At 34.6% G+C, this 18,311-nt stretch overlaps 1 protein-coding gene across 1 annotated transcript in view; it reads left to right on the top strand.

Moving 5' to 3' along the window:
- LOC127561608 (voltage-dependent R-type calcium channel subunit alpha-1E-like) overlaps positions 1 to 18,311 on the top strand; it is a 248,785-nt gene that overhangs the window by 207,241 nt on the left and 23,233 nt on the right. The window contains exon 7 of the mRNA XM_051996782.1: positions 14,984 to 15,099. Within this exon, the coding sequence (XP_051852742.1) occupies positions 14,984 to 15,099 (116 nt within the window). The remainder of the gene's footprint in view (positions 1 to 14,983; positions 15,100 to 18,311) is intronic.

Raw genomic sequence — 18,311 nt, 5'->3', positions numbered from 1 at the left:
CCCACACACTTGTGTGATAATTTGCAGAGAGGTGTGGGCTTGAAGGATGGATAGAAAACCTTCCTCATGTATAAAAAAGACTCTTTGCATACATTTCAGTCCTATATATTTGAAAAGATCCCACCATATCCTACTGCCTTCCTTTGGGTAAAGTTCCTAATTTGGGGTCTAAGGACCCCTGAGGAGCCTGGTTCCATAAACTTGGATGAAGACATATTTTATTTCAAAATAATTGGTTTCCCTTGTAATACTTTGTTTTGATTTTTGTAAATCTTAAAATATTTTTTGAGGTGTCTGGTTGGTTAAAGGGGTCCATGACACAGAAAGTGTTAAGGAAGCCCCTTGTTCTGGGGAAGGGAAGACTGGAACCAGTTCATACCTTCTTATTCTGTGCAATTCTTGATCATGTCTTCTCATAAATTTTCCATTAATTGCCTCCCTCTAAACCTACCTTATATGTAGCTACTTTGTATGTATTTGTAATATTAATATTTAAGCTATATATGTAGAGAGATTATATAATATATTATTGATATATATATATATATTAATATCAATATTGTATGATATGTATTACTATATATGACTCCTCATGAGTATGTATTGTTTCATTCTTTATACATATATCCCCAGCACCTGCCATAATACTAGGCACATAGTAGCTTAATTATCCACCTAATATAATAGAGGCAGGTAGATGGCATGTTGGGCTGAGCTCTAAGCCTGAAATCAGGAAGATGTGAGTTCATATTTAACTTTAGATACATAGTAAATTGTGTAACCCTGGACAAGACATTTAACTTGTCTCTGTTTCAGTTTTCTGAATGAAGAAGCAGAAATAAGCATTTACTAAGTATCTTCCTCCCACAGTTGTGAAAAATCTGACACACAGTAGGTACTTAATACTGCTTTCCCTTTTTTTTCTCCTTCCACCCTAAGTCTTTTAATATTTCTATCTTAACATTTGCTCTTATTATACGAACAAGCTTCTTCCTCTTAACATTATTACCCATGTTATACATCCCTCATGCTCTCCCTCCCTCTCTCTCTCTCTTTCTCTCTCTCTCTCTCTCTCTCTCTCTCTCTCTCTCTCTCTCTCTCTCTCTATATATATATATATATATATATATATATATTAGATCTGGTTCATTGTCTATCACTTCACCATTATTGGCAATAATATGCAGGACTTTACTTGCCTTTGGGTTACCTGTAATTTCATTTATTTGGAATTTATGCTATTCTATGATGTACAATCATGACATCAAGAGAATAACATCAAGTAATAAGAAGATGGGTTTTCATTTCAGGGAACAGATTAAGGAAAGAGGAAGGAAATAAAAATTTATTAAGTGTGTCATACCTGGGAATGCAAATAGAAGCCAAAATAGAAACAAAAGAAAAAAAAAGAACAATTCCTGCTCTTAAGGATTTTACATTTTTATGCGGGAAGACTACACACCAAAGGAAACTGAAAAAATGGGGAGGGAAGGAAGAAATGAAGCTATTCTGCATGGAGAGCATGATTTTAAAATGCAAAAAGTCAGGAACAGAACAAGTAGACAAATAAAAAGCAAGATGCTCTTTTTCCCCATTACAATTCATCCCACACTCTCTCTCCCCTACTAAATTTTGGGCCTAGTTTATCATCCATCTGCAGTGCCTATCCAAGATACTAATGTATTAATACTAATGGGCTAATTCCATAGACTACCCACACAACTGTATGTGATAGTTTGGGCATTACATATTTTCATCTTTTTTTTTTAAATGACACCATTAAAACAATATCATCAAGGGCTCTTTCTACAAAGATCATTAGCTATGCTGTCAGAAAAACTGGATTTACATTGCAGTTTAGCTTCCTAGCTTCATGATCTTAGCTAAGTAAATCATTTAATCTAGCTGAGCCTCAGTGAAAGGGTTGGATTAGATGGTTTTTTAGGTCTTTTTAAACTTTAAATCTCTGATCCTTATGATTTGCAAACAGGAGTATCTAGAAGACCTTTCCATCTATTGGAAATTCCTATTCCATTTATGAGGTAGTTAGGTGGAGCTTCATTGACTGGGAAACAGAAACACTGATCTTCCTGAATTAAACCTGGTCTCAGACACTTACTAACTGGTAAGTCACTTGATCCTGCTTGCCTCAGTTTTCTCAGATGTAAAATTAATTGGCAGCAAACCAGTCCAGTATCTTTATCAAGAAAACTTTCAAATGGAGTCATGGGGAATCTGATACAACTGAAGAACAACAACAAATTCCATTTATATTCTGCAGAGGATCTCCTTCATGATGCTGTTAAACATCTTTGGCAAGCTTTCCCCTCCTTTTTTATGCCTTGTCTGTTAATTGATAATCAGACCTGTTGAACAAAATTCCTTGAGGTTGTATCTATCAAAGAATCTTGTATGAACAACAGATATTTGTAGTTTCTGGTTGGAGAAGAGTCATTAAGGTTGCTTTCTCCTCTACTTAGTCAAATGTGTTTTTGTAATGATCAGTAAATAATCAAAAAAACCCACTTGTTTTTGCTATTCTCTATGCCATTTCAGTTATTTCTATAGACTGTAAAAGAAATCCATACAAGCCATTTTGTTTTCTCCTATTTCATTGGAGATATCCTTGATTTAATTCTAAACAGAGCACTTTCATAAAGAAAATTGTCATTCAAGTCAGTAGTTAGTGAGGTCCTCTTGATGGCTTTATTTTCTTTTGTTGTTGTTCAGTCATATTGATTCTTTATGACCTCATTTGGGGGTTTTCGTGGAAGAGATACTGAAGTGGTTTGCTAATTCTTTCTCTAGCTTATTTTACATGAAGAAGCTTGGTGAACAGGGTTAAGTGACTTGACCAGTGTCACACAACTTGTAAATTCTGATGCCAGATTTAGATAAGTCTTTCTGATTCCAGAATCTACAGTCTATCCACTGTACTATCTTCCTGCCTTTTTATAAAAAAAAATAGATTTGAGAAAAAAATTCAATCATTTGGTATCTTTTCTTCTCCAAATTACCTTGAAAATGTATTCTTCAATGCTTTCAAATTGTCACCACTTTCAGAGTGGTTATCTTCAGTTGAAATTTGTCTCCATTCACATTCTTTGACTTCAGTTTTTTATTAAGTGACATTCAGCTTTTATCTATATGCTGGTAATTCTTACATCTGTTTATTCAGCTTTAACCTCTTTGGCCATACTAACTTCACACTAGATAATATGACTTTCTTAACATTCCTCATATATGACAGTCTCACATTACTGTGTCTTTGCATGTAAGCTTATTTCTAGAATTTGTGCCTCATCTCTAACTTTTAGGATTTCTGGTTTTCTGTAGAGCTCTATATGAATTACATAATACATGAGGCCTTTTATGTTATTGTCTTTTAGCTGCTAATGTCTTTCTCTACCAAAATCACCTTATTCCTTATTTTATACATATATGGTGGTGCAAAAGTCTTAGTTTTAAACTATTGACATCTATCTCCTTGGAGAGAAATATTTTGAGGCAGAAATGTCATACTTTTTCTTTACCTGCCCAGTAGCTATCAGGGTATCCAGGACATAAGACACTTAATAAATATTTGTGAACTATTTGAATCCTCTTTTTAATCCAGGTAGTCTGTAGTATACAGTGATGATAAAATCACTTGTTTCCTGTATCTGCTTTTGCATCCATGTAGTTTTTGGTCCCTTGTTTTTCTAACATGAGTATATTTTCTCAATATACAGTTTTTTCTCCCTTTTCCTTTCCTCTGTCCTTCAGGTATGGAAACAAATCCAAAGAAGCTTTGTCTTGGTCCAAATCAGAGAATTTACAGATCTAATACTCAAATCCATATCTTCCCTAGTCAACCTCACCCTCTCCAGGAGTTTGGGAATCAGAAATTCCTCTAATCTTTTAATATATAGAACAGGAACATATTTCTAGTAGTTTAGGGGAGGCTCAGGTGTTGAAACATGTGTATGGAGAGACAGTCTATGTGAGAAAACATTTACCAAGTCCAATAAGGAATAGAGGCAAATTGAAGCAGTGGGATTTATGGGAAGAAACAATCAAAAGTCTGTTTCTCGAGTGATCATCAACACAATCAGTAGTAAGGTTGTTCAAAATTGGAGACTTAGCCAGAATCAAGAATATCTAGTGATAAAATAACAACTAACCCAGAAGTGTTTCTGATTGACCATTACCATGGAATTAGATCTTCAGAGTTTCAGCCTTGCCTACCATTAAGAATTGTAATTTGCTTGGTTTGGGGATTTGGCCTGAGTGGCAACTGCTTAGATTGAAGAATGAGTCAATCAATACTCATCTCAGCCTTCTATATCTATCTGGTTCCAGACCTCCAGGTTGTGCTTCATCTCATCCATACATCCACAGTGTACTAGAACTTAGGTAAACATTTGACTATGTAACTTGCCAGCATGGATATATCTGTCTCAACCTCCCACAAATACACCTCTACTTTTCACATTTTTACAATGGAATAATAATCAAATCAATATTGCTGTAAGGAAGAAAAGATATGATTCTCCTTCAGCTAAACTAATATAATCACAGAAAATAGTGATACATGGTAAAATTTCAAAAATGTGAAGATCTATTACAATATGTTTCATATCCTACCATCTTTTTATGAAATGTGAACCTCTGTTATTGAGTCAAAGGAGCAATTAATTGTGACTTAAAGCAGCTGAAAGAATTTCATGGATTGACTCATGAAGGGTTTCTGTCTAGGGGTATAAAAGCTCCTGTTTGGAGATAAAGAAAAAGCTCCAGATCAGAGGATCCCAGTTTAAAATTTGGAATCAAGTCATTGAGAAGAAATCATTTATGGAGTGGAATAGGAGAAGAGAGCTTTTCCTTCTCTTTCTTCCCTCACTCACTCTTCCAATTGAATACATTATCAAAGAAATCTATAGAAAATAACACATTCAACCAGGATCAAAGAAATACACACTAGAGATAAATACAAACAGCAGATGTGGAGAGACCTGAGGGAGAAAAGAATTTTCCTTCTCTCTGGAAAGAAAAATGTTATCTATGGCCTTAAGAAAGGACTTCTAACAATCAGGAATTATGAATTTACCCTTGGGTAAAGGAATGAAAGAGTAATGAAATCTAAAGGGTCCATAACCCCACCCCCAATCCCTGTTATAGCCTAATTCAGGGATCATAACCTTGGGTCAACAGACTCCAAGATGTCAGTGGAGGGACTTGAGAATTTCCAAGAACTGTGATGGGAAATTAATTACATTTTTAGTTTCATTCATATCTAATTAAATTTTCTATAATTTTTAATGTAGGCAATAATAATATTCAGGGATCCAGAATCTTCACCAAAAGGTCTATGACACAAAAAAGTTTGACACAAAAAAAAATGAATCCTTGGTCTAGCCTAAACTTCCTTTTCATGAACATCATTTTCATCTGAACTAAACAAAGGAAGATTAAATACAATTATACTAACACCCACACAGATTTTTCAGTATAGAAATACATTAACTCAACATGGACAGAGAAACAACAGGCCCAAGTGAGAGAGTGTGAGAGATCTAACTGAGATGGCAGAGTGGGTAACAGAATAACCATAAGCAAAATACCTGGAGACAGGAAAGTGAAAAAAGGATTAAATGAAAGGAGAAAGCGTAAAAAACCTGAGGTTGGGAGTAATTCAGAGGGGGAAAAAGTACCACAACATAGAGAAAACATTTCATTTATAGATCAAAAATGTCAGCCAAGGTCCCTTTGTTTTATTACCTTCTTATTTGTAAAAGAGTGGGGAGTAAAAAGAAGAAGAAATACAAGAAGATAGGGTGGAAAGACCTGCACATTTGACAATTATAACCATGAATGTGAATCGGATAAACTCAGTAACAAAAAAAAGAAAAGAACAGCAGAATGGAATAGGAAGCACAATCCAACAATATGTTCTTTATAAAAAACAAAAACAAAACAAGCACTTGAAAACTAAAGTTTCATACTGAATCAAAATGAGGGGTTAGAATTCAATATATTATGCTTTTGCTGAACTTAAAAAAGCAGATCTAGCAAACATGATCTCAGACAAAGCTATAGTAAATATAGTCAAGATAAAATATGATTAGGGAAATTATATTATGTTTAAAAGACATCATAGAACTAGCATAGCATCAAAATATTTAAAGGGAAAGTTAATTGAATTGGAGGAAATAGATATTAGAACTTTAATAATGGGGATCTTGATCTACCACTTTTAGACTTGGACAAATGTAATCAAAAAGTAGGGAAGAAGTTAAGGACCTGAATACAACTTTAGAAAAATTAGAGATAATAGTCCTCTGTTAATCACTGAATGGAAATAGAAATAAATTGATGTACCACTCAGTTGTGCATAGAACTTAAAAAAGTGACCACATGTTGAGATATAAAGACTTTTCAAAAAATGCAGAAAAGCAGAAATATTACACCTATCACTTAGATCATTAAACTGAAAAATGAAACTAGTTGCTATTAAAAAAAAAAAACTAATACAATACATAAACAGCTAATCTTTTTTTTAAAGGGAGGAAAAATTTTAAAAGAACTTACACCAATGGAATAGGAAATAAAGGACATAAGAAAAGCTGTTTTTTCTAATTACACACTAGCAAACCAGTAGCTTAGAAAGTGAGAGAATACTTACAAAAATATAAAACACCCAGATGAGTATGAGAACTTGACTGCTTAAATAATCCAATATTAAGGAAAACAAAAACAAAAACAAAAATCTAAGATAACTCTCACGGTTTGAGACTCTAGTACCATATGGAATTTATAAGTGAATTCTATCATGCATTCAAAGAACAGTAAATTCCAACATTACATAAACTTTGTAATAATAAGAAAAGGAGAAACACCCAATGTTTTGCTAAGATATAAATATGGTCTTGATGCCGAAATCAGGGAGAGACAAAGCAAAGAAACAACACTACAGACCAATATCTCTAATGAATGTTGAAGTGAAATTTGTATGTATTAGTAAATGGGTAAAACAATTTCTTACACCCTCTGTGTATTTATATCAGGAAGGCAAAGTTGGTTCAATCCAAGAAACACTAAAAATATAATATAGATATAATAAATTATATATGCCAGGCACTATGATAAGTATTAAGCTATTATCTTGTTCTAAATTCTTGCTTTCTTTAAAACAGCCTAATATTTCATTAGCTTTTTAGGTTGCTATACCACTGTTAACTCTAGTCTACTCAAACTGTGTTTTCCTTTTTTTTTTTTTTTCTTTTTTACTATATAAATTTGTAAATGAGTTATAATGTGGGAGACAAAGATTAAGACATGATCCCTGTCTCTCCTCCCGAGCTTACATTTTAGGAATCATACATCAAACTCTTCTTTCCCAAGGATAAATTCTATTAGGTATAATCACAATTCAATCTGAGCGATCTTTATTTATATAATTGACAGTTAGGACTAGTGTCTTATTACACAGTGAAACACAATCTAGGACACTTGATTGCAGGTATTCTCAGAGTTATAAATCTCCCTCCTGCACCTCAGAGTTTATCCTTTTTGTGGCAATTTGCCCCAATAGTACCAGGGAATATTGTCTATAAAGCATCATTCTCCCACAATCCCAACTTCATTATTTTAAAACACTATTGTTTGGAGGCAGGTGAGTCAAGGGCTTGGAGAGAATCATTAGGACAAATCCTGTAACTCTGGACATCTGTTAATTCCATTCATTTATTTCCTATCCTATTTTCTCTGTTCCCTGAAGGCTGAGTCTACAAGGCTTAAAACAGGGGTTGAAAATCAGAGTAAAGTGGGAAGAAGGGAAGATGAGTCCACACCAGCCCTCTTAGGAAAGAAACAAGTCCTTTGTCATGTCCAAAATCATCCCCTCAAAATGTTTTATTCCATATGCAAATAGACTCATACATGCCCTGCATTTCCCTTCTTAGATGGCTGTAAAATACTTAAACTTTTCCTTTACAGAGTGGAGGCAAATTCTAAGTGATCTTTACTGGAGAGAGAAATACTGTGCCTTGGGTATTTTTTAAGCTTTTCCATCTTTCAGTCATTCATCATCTTCTTCAAATTCTCTCCTTTACTTTTAGGCTCTCTCATCATTGTCTAAGTATTCCCTCAGGTACTTAAATTGCCCCAACTCTTCCGGCCACAAGTAATTGATGTTTAGTTTGAATTATGCCATTCTACCCCCAAACAACTTCAGGATTCATGACTTATTGGGAGTCAACACATTGACTTCATTGGCATCTGGTCATCAGAGGTCAGCATCATTACATCTGTCTTGATGATCCACAAGAAAGGAGGCCCCATTGAATGAGGAAAATGTTCCAAAAGGCCTGTCTCCAACCTGATAGTGAATATTGTTGCTTTATTATTAGCCATGATAAAATCTGTTTTTGTGCATTTATTGAGCCATTCATTTTGTTTACTTTATTCTTAATTCTGTCGGGGAAGAAGAGACTAACCTCACCTCTCAACTTCTTGCCCAACTGATACAGATTATCTTTAAATGGAAGCCACTATTATAAGCTTTTTGTCATAGAAAATTTGGCTGAGATTTCCAAGTACTTCATGTATTCTTCAATTAGTGATTCTTCATGTTTGCTATAGAAAAGATAGAAAGTTATTTTTTGTATGTTCACATTTTTATGTAGCTCTTCTATTGGGTTTTTGAATTCTATTTGAATTCTAAGCCCCTTTTGGCAATCCTTGTTAAGGAAATGCTTGGAGTTAGGAATGATGCTTCCAATATCTGCTTCCTCAGGTTCTACTTATGAGGATGAGTTCCCAGGATTGGATATCTCAGGGTGTCCATCTAAAGTGACTAATTCTGTTTGGTCCCTTTTTTGAATAAGAATCTGTGTCATTATACTACACTCTCTCAATCTTGTTTTGTAATAATTAAACCTTCTTATAGGTTTAAAAGGTGAACTCCAATGTATTTCCTCTTTTATATACTCAGTGACAAATTTCTGGTTTGTGACCCTGAATATGAATTCAACCATTTTATTTACTACCAAAATTTTCAGGTTGTGTCATGTATTAAATAGTAGATGGACTTAAGATTTAGAAAACCTGAACTCAAATATCTGATATTGTAATGCCAGAGAAACTGAGGCAAGATAGAGATTAGAGAGTATTTAATAATTTATTCAAAAGGAAGAGATTTACTGGGACCACATGGATCCATGGTTTGGTCCCAGAGTTGAATGAGACTATCGTCTCCAAGAATCTACACACAATGTGGCTCAGACTCAGGGGATAGAGGGAGGCAGGGGTAGAGTGAGAGTGCTGAGAGTAGGAACGGGACTCTGACAATCTGATTCTGACAGGGTGAGGGCAGGTAGGTGGGATATCTGATAATTGGGATTACAGAGTTGGGAGAGGCACCCAACATTCTGATGATGCCTAAGATAGAAAGTCTTTCTTCTTATCTGGATCACCATGATTAGAAGGGAGGGGTGGTTGAGCAGAACAATTAGGGAAACCAAGGCAGGACTGGGTCAGAATAATTAGGGAAACTGACTCAGGACAATAAAAGCGAACTGTGGCATAACAATTTTTATTAGACATAGGATCTTGTGCAAATCACTGAGACTCGTTTTTTTTTTTTACCTGTAAAATGGAGATAATAACACAGTTCTACCTCAAGTTTTTGTGAGGCTTAAGTAAGAGGCTTTTACTATTTAAAGAGCTTTGAAAGCTTTTGACTCTATTCTTTTTAAAACAATAAGTGTAGTTATTATTATTACCACTAATATCCCAACAATATTAACAGCTTTGTAGCTCAGAAGGCTTTCTACTTACCTTTATTTCCTTCCTACTGTACTACATTCCCCATTACAGTCTCAAAAGAGTTTGACTAGATGAAGTGAGACTACAGATGTGAAAAGAAAGCCATACTAATTCGATGATGCATAATTGATTAGACTTTCAAACTCTGAGACAGGAGGAAGGCACAAATACAGAGGTATATGGCATAAGGGAAGGGAAGAAGCAAGAATTAAGAGCTAAACAACCCTAATTAGATATCAAATCCCTTCTCTGCTTCAAGCTGGCAGCCCAAAAAGGGGCAGCCCCAGCTGTGGCTCAGGGATGATGATCTAATGTAGCCTCTCATCTCCATGTCATAGAACAAGTTCTTATTGGGAGATGGATAGCTCAAGAGAAATGCTTGATGGGAACATAACAGGGCTCACAATATTAGATAGCCTTCTCCTTCTGCCTTTCTCTTTTAAAAATTATTTTATTTGAAAAAACAGTAAAAACAACAACAACAACAAAAAAAAAAACAGAAAAGAAATACAGAGCAAAATAAAGCAAAAGAAAAGAGAGCATTGTCATGTGCCCAGCAGAACATCAGGGAGGATTTAAAATATATAACAAATTATTATGTCAAGAAAGCTAGAAGGAATTATATTCACATATATCCATTTATTTTTACTTCCATGTAAATTTTTCTTTGATTCTCTGCTGAGCACCTTATTTACTTTATTCTTTTCCCCCATTTTACCCTGCTCAACCGTCAAGCAAGTTACAGTTAAGAAGAGATATATTTATGTATACATATGTAGATACATCCCTACATCCACATCTACCCCACATACATATATGTCCTTACTATCCCTGCTGTCTCCTTAAATTCTGCTCCACAACTCTCCTGTTAGTTAATTTCTTCCCACCTAAGGATCCCTTCCTTGTCTTTTTCCCTCAGCCTTTGCTTCCCCATCCATCTATTCCTCCCCTCATTATTTCTTTATAGATTTTGGAGAGTGCTGTAGCCTTTATGGTATATATGTAGTGTTGCCTATCTGAACTCATTCCTGATATGAGAAGGTTTTCAGAACTATGAACCATCTTCCCCTCTGTAATGCCTCTGTGTGTCTTCTTCCTTTGCATCTCATTTATATAAGATAATTGCTATTTTTATCTTAACTCTGCCAATCTTTCTTTTGAGTTATCCTATTGTTGATGTGAATCTTAAACATATAGTATACATTTTCCCATGTAAAAAACATAATTTGTTTTTATTTTAATTTCTTTAAAATTATTAATTTCTTTAAAATTGATCTTTCATATTGGTTCTTATATATTAAATTTTCTGTTAAGTTCAGATTTAGATGATAGAAAGTCCTGAAAATCTGCAAGTTTATTGAATGTCCATTTTTTCTCATTCAAAATTATAGATAACTTTGCAATGATATTTTGGGTCTCATACTTAGTTCTTTTGATTGTAAGTAAATGTGACTCCAGGACCTGTCATCTTTTATTGTAGCTGCTGCTAAGTCTTGTACAATTCTACTGTAGCTCCAGTGTATTTTAATTGTTTTTTTTATTTGTTACTTTCTTGCAAAATTTTTCCTTTGATCTGGAGGTTTCAAAAAAGACCAAAAATGGTTTTCCACAAATGATTTTCTTGCAAAATTTTTTCTTTGATCAGAAGTTTTCAAAAAACACAAAAAATTGTGTTTTCCATAAAGCATCTTTTTGAGGTGGTGATCAATGGATTTTTCTATTTCTTCTTTCCCTTCATGTTCTACCATTCCAGGACAATCTTCTTGGACTATTTATTGCATTATTGTGTAGAGGTTATCTTTTTGGTCACAAATTTCTGGCAGGTCAATTATTTTTTCTTTTCTTGATCTGTTCTCCAGATCTGTTATTTTTTCTTATAAGACATTTCACATTCTGTTTTCTTTTCTCATTCTTTATAATCTGTTTTGCTATTTCTTGGTCTCTCATAGATTCACTGGATTCTTCTTGCCCAATTCTAATTTTCAATGAATTACTTTCATCTTTGAAACGATGTGCCTCCTTTTTCAGTTGGTTAACTTTTTTTTCATTAAGTTTCTTGTTTTTCTTGGGTGGGCATTATTTATTTATCTATTGTTTGTTTTAGTTTTTCCTCAATGTCTCTCATTTGATTTTTGAATTTTTTTTTGAGTTCTTCTATATATTCTCCCTGAGCAGGGAACCATTTTATGTTGCTCTTCGGGGTAGAAGCTTTTTTAACTAAAGTGTCCTCCTCTGAAGATGAACCCTGGTCTTCCCTGTTCCTATGTTATGTTTCAATGGTGGGATTCTTAATTCTTTGCCAATTCTTTTTTTTTTGTTTGTTTTAATATGCAAACATTACTGTAAGGATGGGGGGGATGGTGCCTCAAGCTTTCTTTCAGCTCTCCATTCTGACCAGGAACCTCAAATCAAGAGCTCCCAACAGTACTCCTGCCTACTGCTTTTGCACTTACCAGGTACTTGTTCCTTCTTGCCCAGTGCTGCATCTCAGCAGCACAGCTGGGTTTGGAATTCCCAATCAGCCAAGATTCATTTAGTCTTCCCCAGACTCAAACCCAACTTGACAAACATTCCAGGAAGTGAAAGTCTCTGTGGTTCCTGCTGAGGATCCAGCTACACCTAGCTAGCTGAAGGGGTCCCCACTTAAGTTTCTGTCATAAGCCTGGAGGTGTTTGCACTTACCATGGGTTAATTTGAAGCCCAGGGTCTATCTTTAGATCTTTTCAAGTTGTATTAAGAGGACCCTTTTTCTGCCCCAAATCTTCTTGATTTTTACCTCTGAGGCACAAATTTGCTCTATTTGTGGGGGAAATCTGGAGAGCTTGAAATTTACCAACCTGTTCTTGTTGAAGTGTGAGAGATGAGGTGTGAGAGATACTCTAATAGCAATGGAGTCTCCAGGCAGGTTTTTGCAAAAGAATTCACAGTTCTGATATGCAGTCGAGTTTTTTGGCAAAAAAATAAAAATAAAAATAAAGCTTTATTACATTGAGAAGCAACTTCCCAGAGGGCTAGTTCCAAATAGGAATTTAGCAAAGGTAAGTTTTTGGCAAAGATGGGTTCACTGAGAAACAACTTCCCAGTGGGCCAAATCCTTAGCAAAGGTTTGGGGTACAGCCTTTGATCATATTAGATTTGTATGATTTGGGGCTAGGGACCTATTAAAGGCTAATTTTCAATTCAGTAAAGGGTGGTGATTGTTTCTCAGACCAAAGTGATTATCAGATCAATTGGAGATGGGCAATTCCTGTGGGAAACTAGGTAGCTTTTCCAAGGAAGATTCAGGTGGTTGGGGATCATTTCCAGGAATTTCCCCAAGCCAGGTGGCCCACCCTCTACAAAGATCAGGGGACACAGGGGACACTGACATCTTCCCAGAATAATCCTGCCCATCATTATTTTGGACCTCGTTACTCAACTGAAACCAATCTCTCCAAAGTTACCAATGATTTTAATTGCCAAATACAAAATTTTCCTCAGTCTTCACCTTTGTTACCTTTTTGTTGAATTTAACCATGTTAAGCACCACCTCCTGAATTTTCACTTCTCTGGGTTTTCCCGATAATAATCTTTCCTGGTTCTCTTCCTACATGTCTGATTTCTCTATTATGCTAACAACACAATTCCTGGACCTCCTCTTCTTCCTCTTCCTCCTCCTCCTCCTCCTCCTCTTCCTCTTCCTCTTTTTCTTCTTCTAAAACTTTCCTATCTATATGGATGAAACACAGATCTATAGATACAGTTCCCTAACAACTATCTATTGGCCATTTTAAATTAGATGCCCCTGAGACATTTAAAACTCTATTCCTGAAAGAAGACTTATATCTTCTTATAAAGACCCCACATTCTTCTCATATTCCAGACTCATATCCTCAGCACTATCCTCTATTCAGCACTCTATCTTGAGCCACATATCCAGTCCATTGCCAAATCTTATAATTTTACTTCTGAAAATATCTGATTCTTCCCTCTAGTTATACAACTATATCCTCTACTCTCTTTAATCCATTCTCTACAAATCTGTCAAAATTACTTCCTTAAATGCAAATCTCCCCATGTAACTCCCCTCCTCAATAAATTCCATTGGCTCTCTGTGAAATCTAGGAACATATATCCATTTTTTGTTTGGATTTTAAAACTCTTTACACCCTTTCCTCAACTTTTCTTTCCAGCTTAGTTATACATTATTTTTCTGTGCTCTACAATCTTGCAAACTGTCTTCTCTTTGTTCTTCTCTTAATGCATTTCATCTCTTTTTTTGTGTGCTTTCTTTTTCTGTTCCCTCTGTCACATGTACTGCCTGCTCACCTCTGCCTCCTAATATCTCTCTCTTTGTGGAAGGCACAGCTCAACAATATGCAAACATGTATTAAGTACTGATTATATTACATACACTATGTTACATTTGATGATCACAAAAAAGTAAATATGAAAGACTTGATTGTTATAGTTTAAATAGAATATATTAGTACTGAGAGAACATAAATAGGAGTGACCAGAGTAAAATTGGATTCATCATGTAAGATATCCTTAGTGGATGTTTTTAAATAAGGGGATGACATGACCAAAGTTGTATATTAGGAAGATCATACTCATCTATCATTTGCTTATTATCTTAATGGAAGCCAGTTTGCATATTTTTTTAAATTTTCATTTATTTTTAATTTAGAGAATAAAATAAATATTTCCATAACAGTGTAATTAAAGAAATATAATTGCCCGTAAAACTGCAAATCTATTACATACAGCTTGCAATTCATTTTAAATATATAATAAAGTTATCATGTAAATTTCTTTTTTTCCTCCCCCATAAGATAGCTACCACTAGAACAAATATGTAAACACTTATAACAAATGCACACAAATATATGTAAAATCATTCTTTACATATTTTCATTTATCAGTTCTTTCTCTGGATACAGAGAGTGTCTTGCTTCATATGTTCTTTTTGGTTAATTTGGGTATTTATATAATCAAAATAACTTATGCATAATTTTTTTTTAAAAAGAGCTTGTGGGGTGAAGGGTGAGGAAAGTATTTAAAATGGGAGCAAGACATGTTCAAACATAGCTGTTTGGCATCTTCTTTCTCCTTCTACCATTTCAACCATTTCTCTCAGTGATCATCCTTAACTTATAAATATCAATAAAACTCAGCTTAATTTTCTTGTTCACAGGGAATTTGCCAAAGAAAGAGAGAGAGTGGAGAACCGTAGAGCCTTTATGAAACTGCGGAGACAGCAACAAATCGAACGGGAGTTGAATGGGTATCGAGCTTGGATAGACAAAGCAGGTAAGAACCTATAGGCTTTAGAAATTTGGGAAGTTTTACTTAGTCATTATTACTTACTTGCTATTTGCAGAATATAATATTACTTTCTAAAGATATAGGAAATTTAGATATTATAAATTCTCTGCCCTTATGGAATTCGTAGTCTAAAGGGATATGATTAATTGCATTAAAAGAATTCAGAGTTGAAAGAGTCACATATCAGTGAGACCATTGTTGTTTTGTCTTAAAATCAACACATTCTTGATCTACAGGAAACTATCAAATGTTGGATATTATCTCTTCAGGGTCCCTGGCACTACAATTGTTCCTTCCCTATAGAATTGGTAGCTCTGTCTCCTTATTGGTTCCATCAGACCAAAGATGGTGGTGAACTTAGTTCTGGCCTGGACCCAGACACTAAGAGATAGGAGAGAAATAGTAGTGAGATTTTCTTTCTTTCTTTCTTTCTTTGTTTCTTTCTTTTTTTAAACATTTTTTTAGACAATTTATTTATTTATTTATTTTTGTAGCTTTTTATTTACAAGATATATGCATGGGTTATTTTTCAGCATTGACCCTTGCAAAACCTTCTGTTCCATTTTTTCCCCTCTTCCCTCTGCTTCTCCCCCAGACGACAGGTAGATCAATACATGTTAAATATGTTAAAGTATATGTTAAATACAATATATGTATACCTATCCACACAGTTATTTTACTGCACAAGAAGAATCAGAGTTTGAAATAATGTACAATTAACCTGTGAAGGAAATAAATGCAGATGGACAAAAATAGAGGGATTGAGAATTCTATATAGTGTTTCATACTAGGAGTAAGATTTTCAAGAAAACTCTACACAATTTTTATATCTCACCCCATCTATGTTTTGTTCTACTTAGTAGCTTAGCAGCAAAGAAATTGCCCAGATACTGGAGAAGTCATTAAATCTCATCATGTTTGTATTAATGCATTAACCCATCAGTTTCTGATTGCACTAATACTTAGATCTTTATGAGTAAAGCCCTCTCTCTTTATAAGCCAGAATAAACATGATTCCATTTTGATTTAAGATTAAGTTTTGATGGTATTCTGTGTCATATTCTTGATCAAGTGCTAGGTTTCTAAGAAACTAAGAAAAAGCCACATGACAGGCAATTTTCAACATTTCTATGCTCCTGGAGAAAAGAAGTAACACATAATTGTTGCCTTCTTTCAGGGTAATTCATTTTCATTCATCAGACATTTACTTATTTTCAACTATGTGAAAATCACTGTATTTGCCTGTGTTTCACATACAAATATGAATAAGATGTAACCCTTGCCTTCAAGGAGTTTATAATGTAATAGAGAAGATGTGCACAAATAACTCTAATATAAGGCAGAAAAAATTATAAGAAAATTCCACATAAAATATTTTTGGAGTACTAAGTTAAGAGAATTTGTTTCTGACTGGGAGTATTATGAAAGGCTTCCTGAAAGAAGTTGTGTGTATTTAGGCCTCTAGAATTGGTGAGGATTGTATTGGCCATAAATGGGATAATGACTTTAGAGTGAACAGTTTTAGTTGTTGGTTTGGGGGCTTTTTGAGTTTACTGAGAAAAAAAATATTTAGGCTAAGTAATAAAGATGATCTTCAGCAGCCTCATTTAGGTTATCAACAGCCTCTTCCATTCCTTGCAATCAGCTGGGTCCCAGAAGAGTTTTGTTTGCTTGTTCCTAGAGGACAGAACAAGGAATTATAGTTAGAAATTAGAGAGGAAAATTCACTCTTGATAGAAGGAAAAACTTATTGATGTTTACAGTTGCATAGAAGTGCAATAGAGTGCTCCCTTATTGGAAGTCTTCAATCAGAAGTGGTATGGCCACATCTAAAGGAAGTAACCAGGATTCTTTTTGGGGTATGAATTGGATTTAATAGATTCTTAGAGCTCTTTCAGCTTTGAAATTCTAAAATTCATCTCATATGAGCCACAAAAGGATTTGGGCTAAGTGTGATGCTTGTGTAAACTAATGATAATAACAATATTAATTAAAGTTATCATACTTTAAAGTTTGCAAAGCACTTTACATTCATGATTAACAACTCTGTGAGGCAGGTATATTTATGTGATGGGCACAGAAAAAAAAATCTGTGCACAGCTAAGGAAATTGAAGGTCTTATGAAATAACTCACCGATGGTCCCACAGTAAATGTCAAGGCAGGATATGATTTCAGGTTTTCTGACTCTGATTTCAACCCTCTATCCACAGTATTATGCCACTTTTCAGTACTGGATATATTTACATATCTAATTGAATATTTCATTGTAAAGTTAGGCATACATTACTTTAATACCATCTCCTGTTTGAAATCACCTGTAATTTCTCTCCTGCTCATTAACATGAAGGTTGACTTTAGTTTCATTCCACTCTTTTCCCTTTGTCTACCTATATGGGAAGATGGAGAGTAAAAATGAATCTCCTTATATATTCCCCAGATGGTAGCATGGTCCTTTGCTTAGATTGAGTATATTTAACTATGAAGTCAGGCTTTACACATTCCATGTATTTTTGGTTTCCTTAATTATGGATCCCATCTGACAGACACACAAGCATTGAGTTCAAGAGATAGGACTATGATTTGACTCTCACCCTGCCCCCTACCCCAAGATGAATAAGCCTAGGTCACATGCTTCTCTTTTAAGTTTTTGCTTTTCAATTCCACTAAGGTTTTGGTAGTCCAAGTTTTCTTTCAGTTGGCAAAAGCTGACTTTAACCTCTTTCTAAGAAAACATAAAGTTGACACCAAACTGCTCTTTCTCACCCTTCCTATCATGAGTGAACATGAGCAAACCAGAGACATATGGATTGCATTTCTCTGGGAATATATGCATGGTTGAAAGTGAACAGAAAAGGAATACTTGGCAGACTAAACTGGAGAGGAATTTCCATATGTACAGAACACTTTAGCAAACTTCTGAGACAATGGATACATACTGTCAATTTTCCTCAAAGCCCACATATAGCCTTCACCTATTTACTGAATAGAATAAAAGTGAATTTTATAAAATAATGCAATGAACTGTCTTACCAAAAATATTTCAAGTACCATAATGTAATAACAATAGCATGTCCCCCAAATCTATTATATGACCCTAAAACCTTTCAAATTGTGTGTAATATCCTGCCAATCATTCTCGACCTTTAAGCTGACTTAAGAGTTTAACAGAAGGATCTGCTTTAAAAAGGAAAGACTA

The sequence above is a fragment of the Antechinus flavipes genome, chromosome 4, assembly GCF_016432865.1.
Source record: "Antechinus flavipes isolate AdamAnt ecotype Samford, QLD, Australia chromosome 4, AdamAnt_v2, whole genome shotgun sequence".
Taxonomy (NCBI): Eukaryota; Metazoa; Chordata; class Mammalia; order Dasyuromorphia; family Dasyuridae; genus Antechinus; species Antechinus flavipes.
The sequence above is the reverse complement of the archived record's forward strand: the minus strand, read 5'-3'. Positions and strand labels throughout refer to the sequence as shown.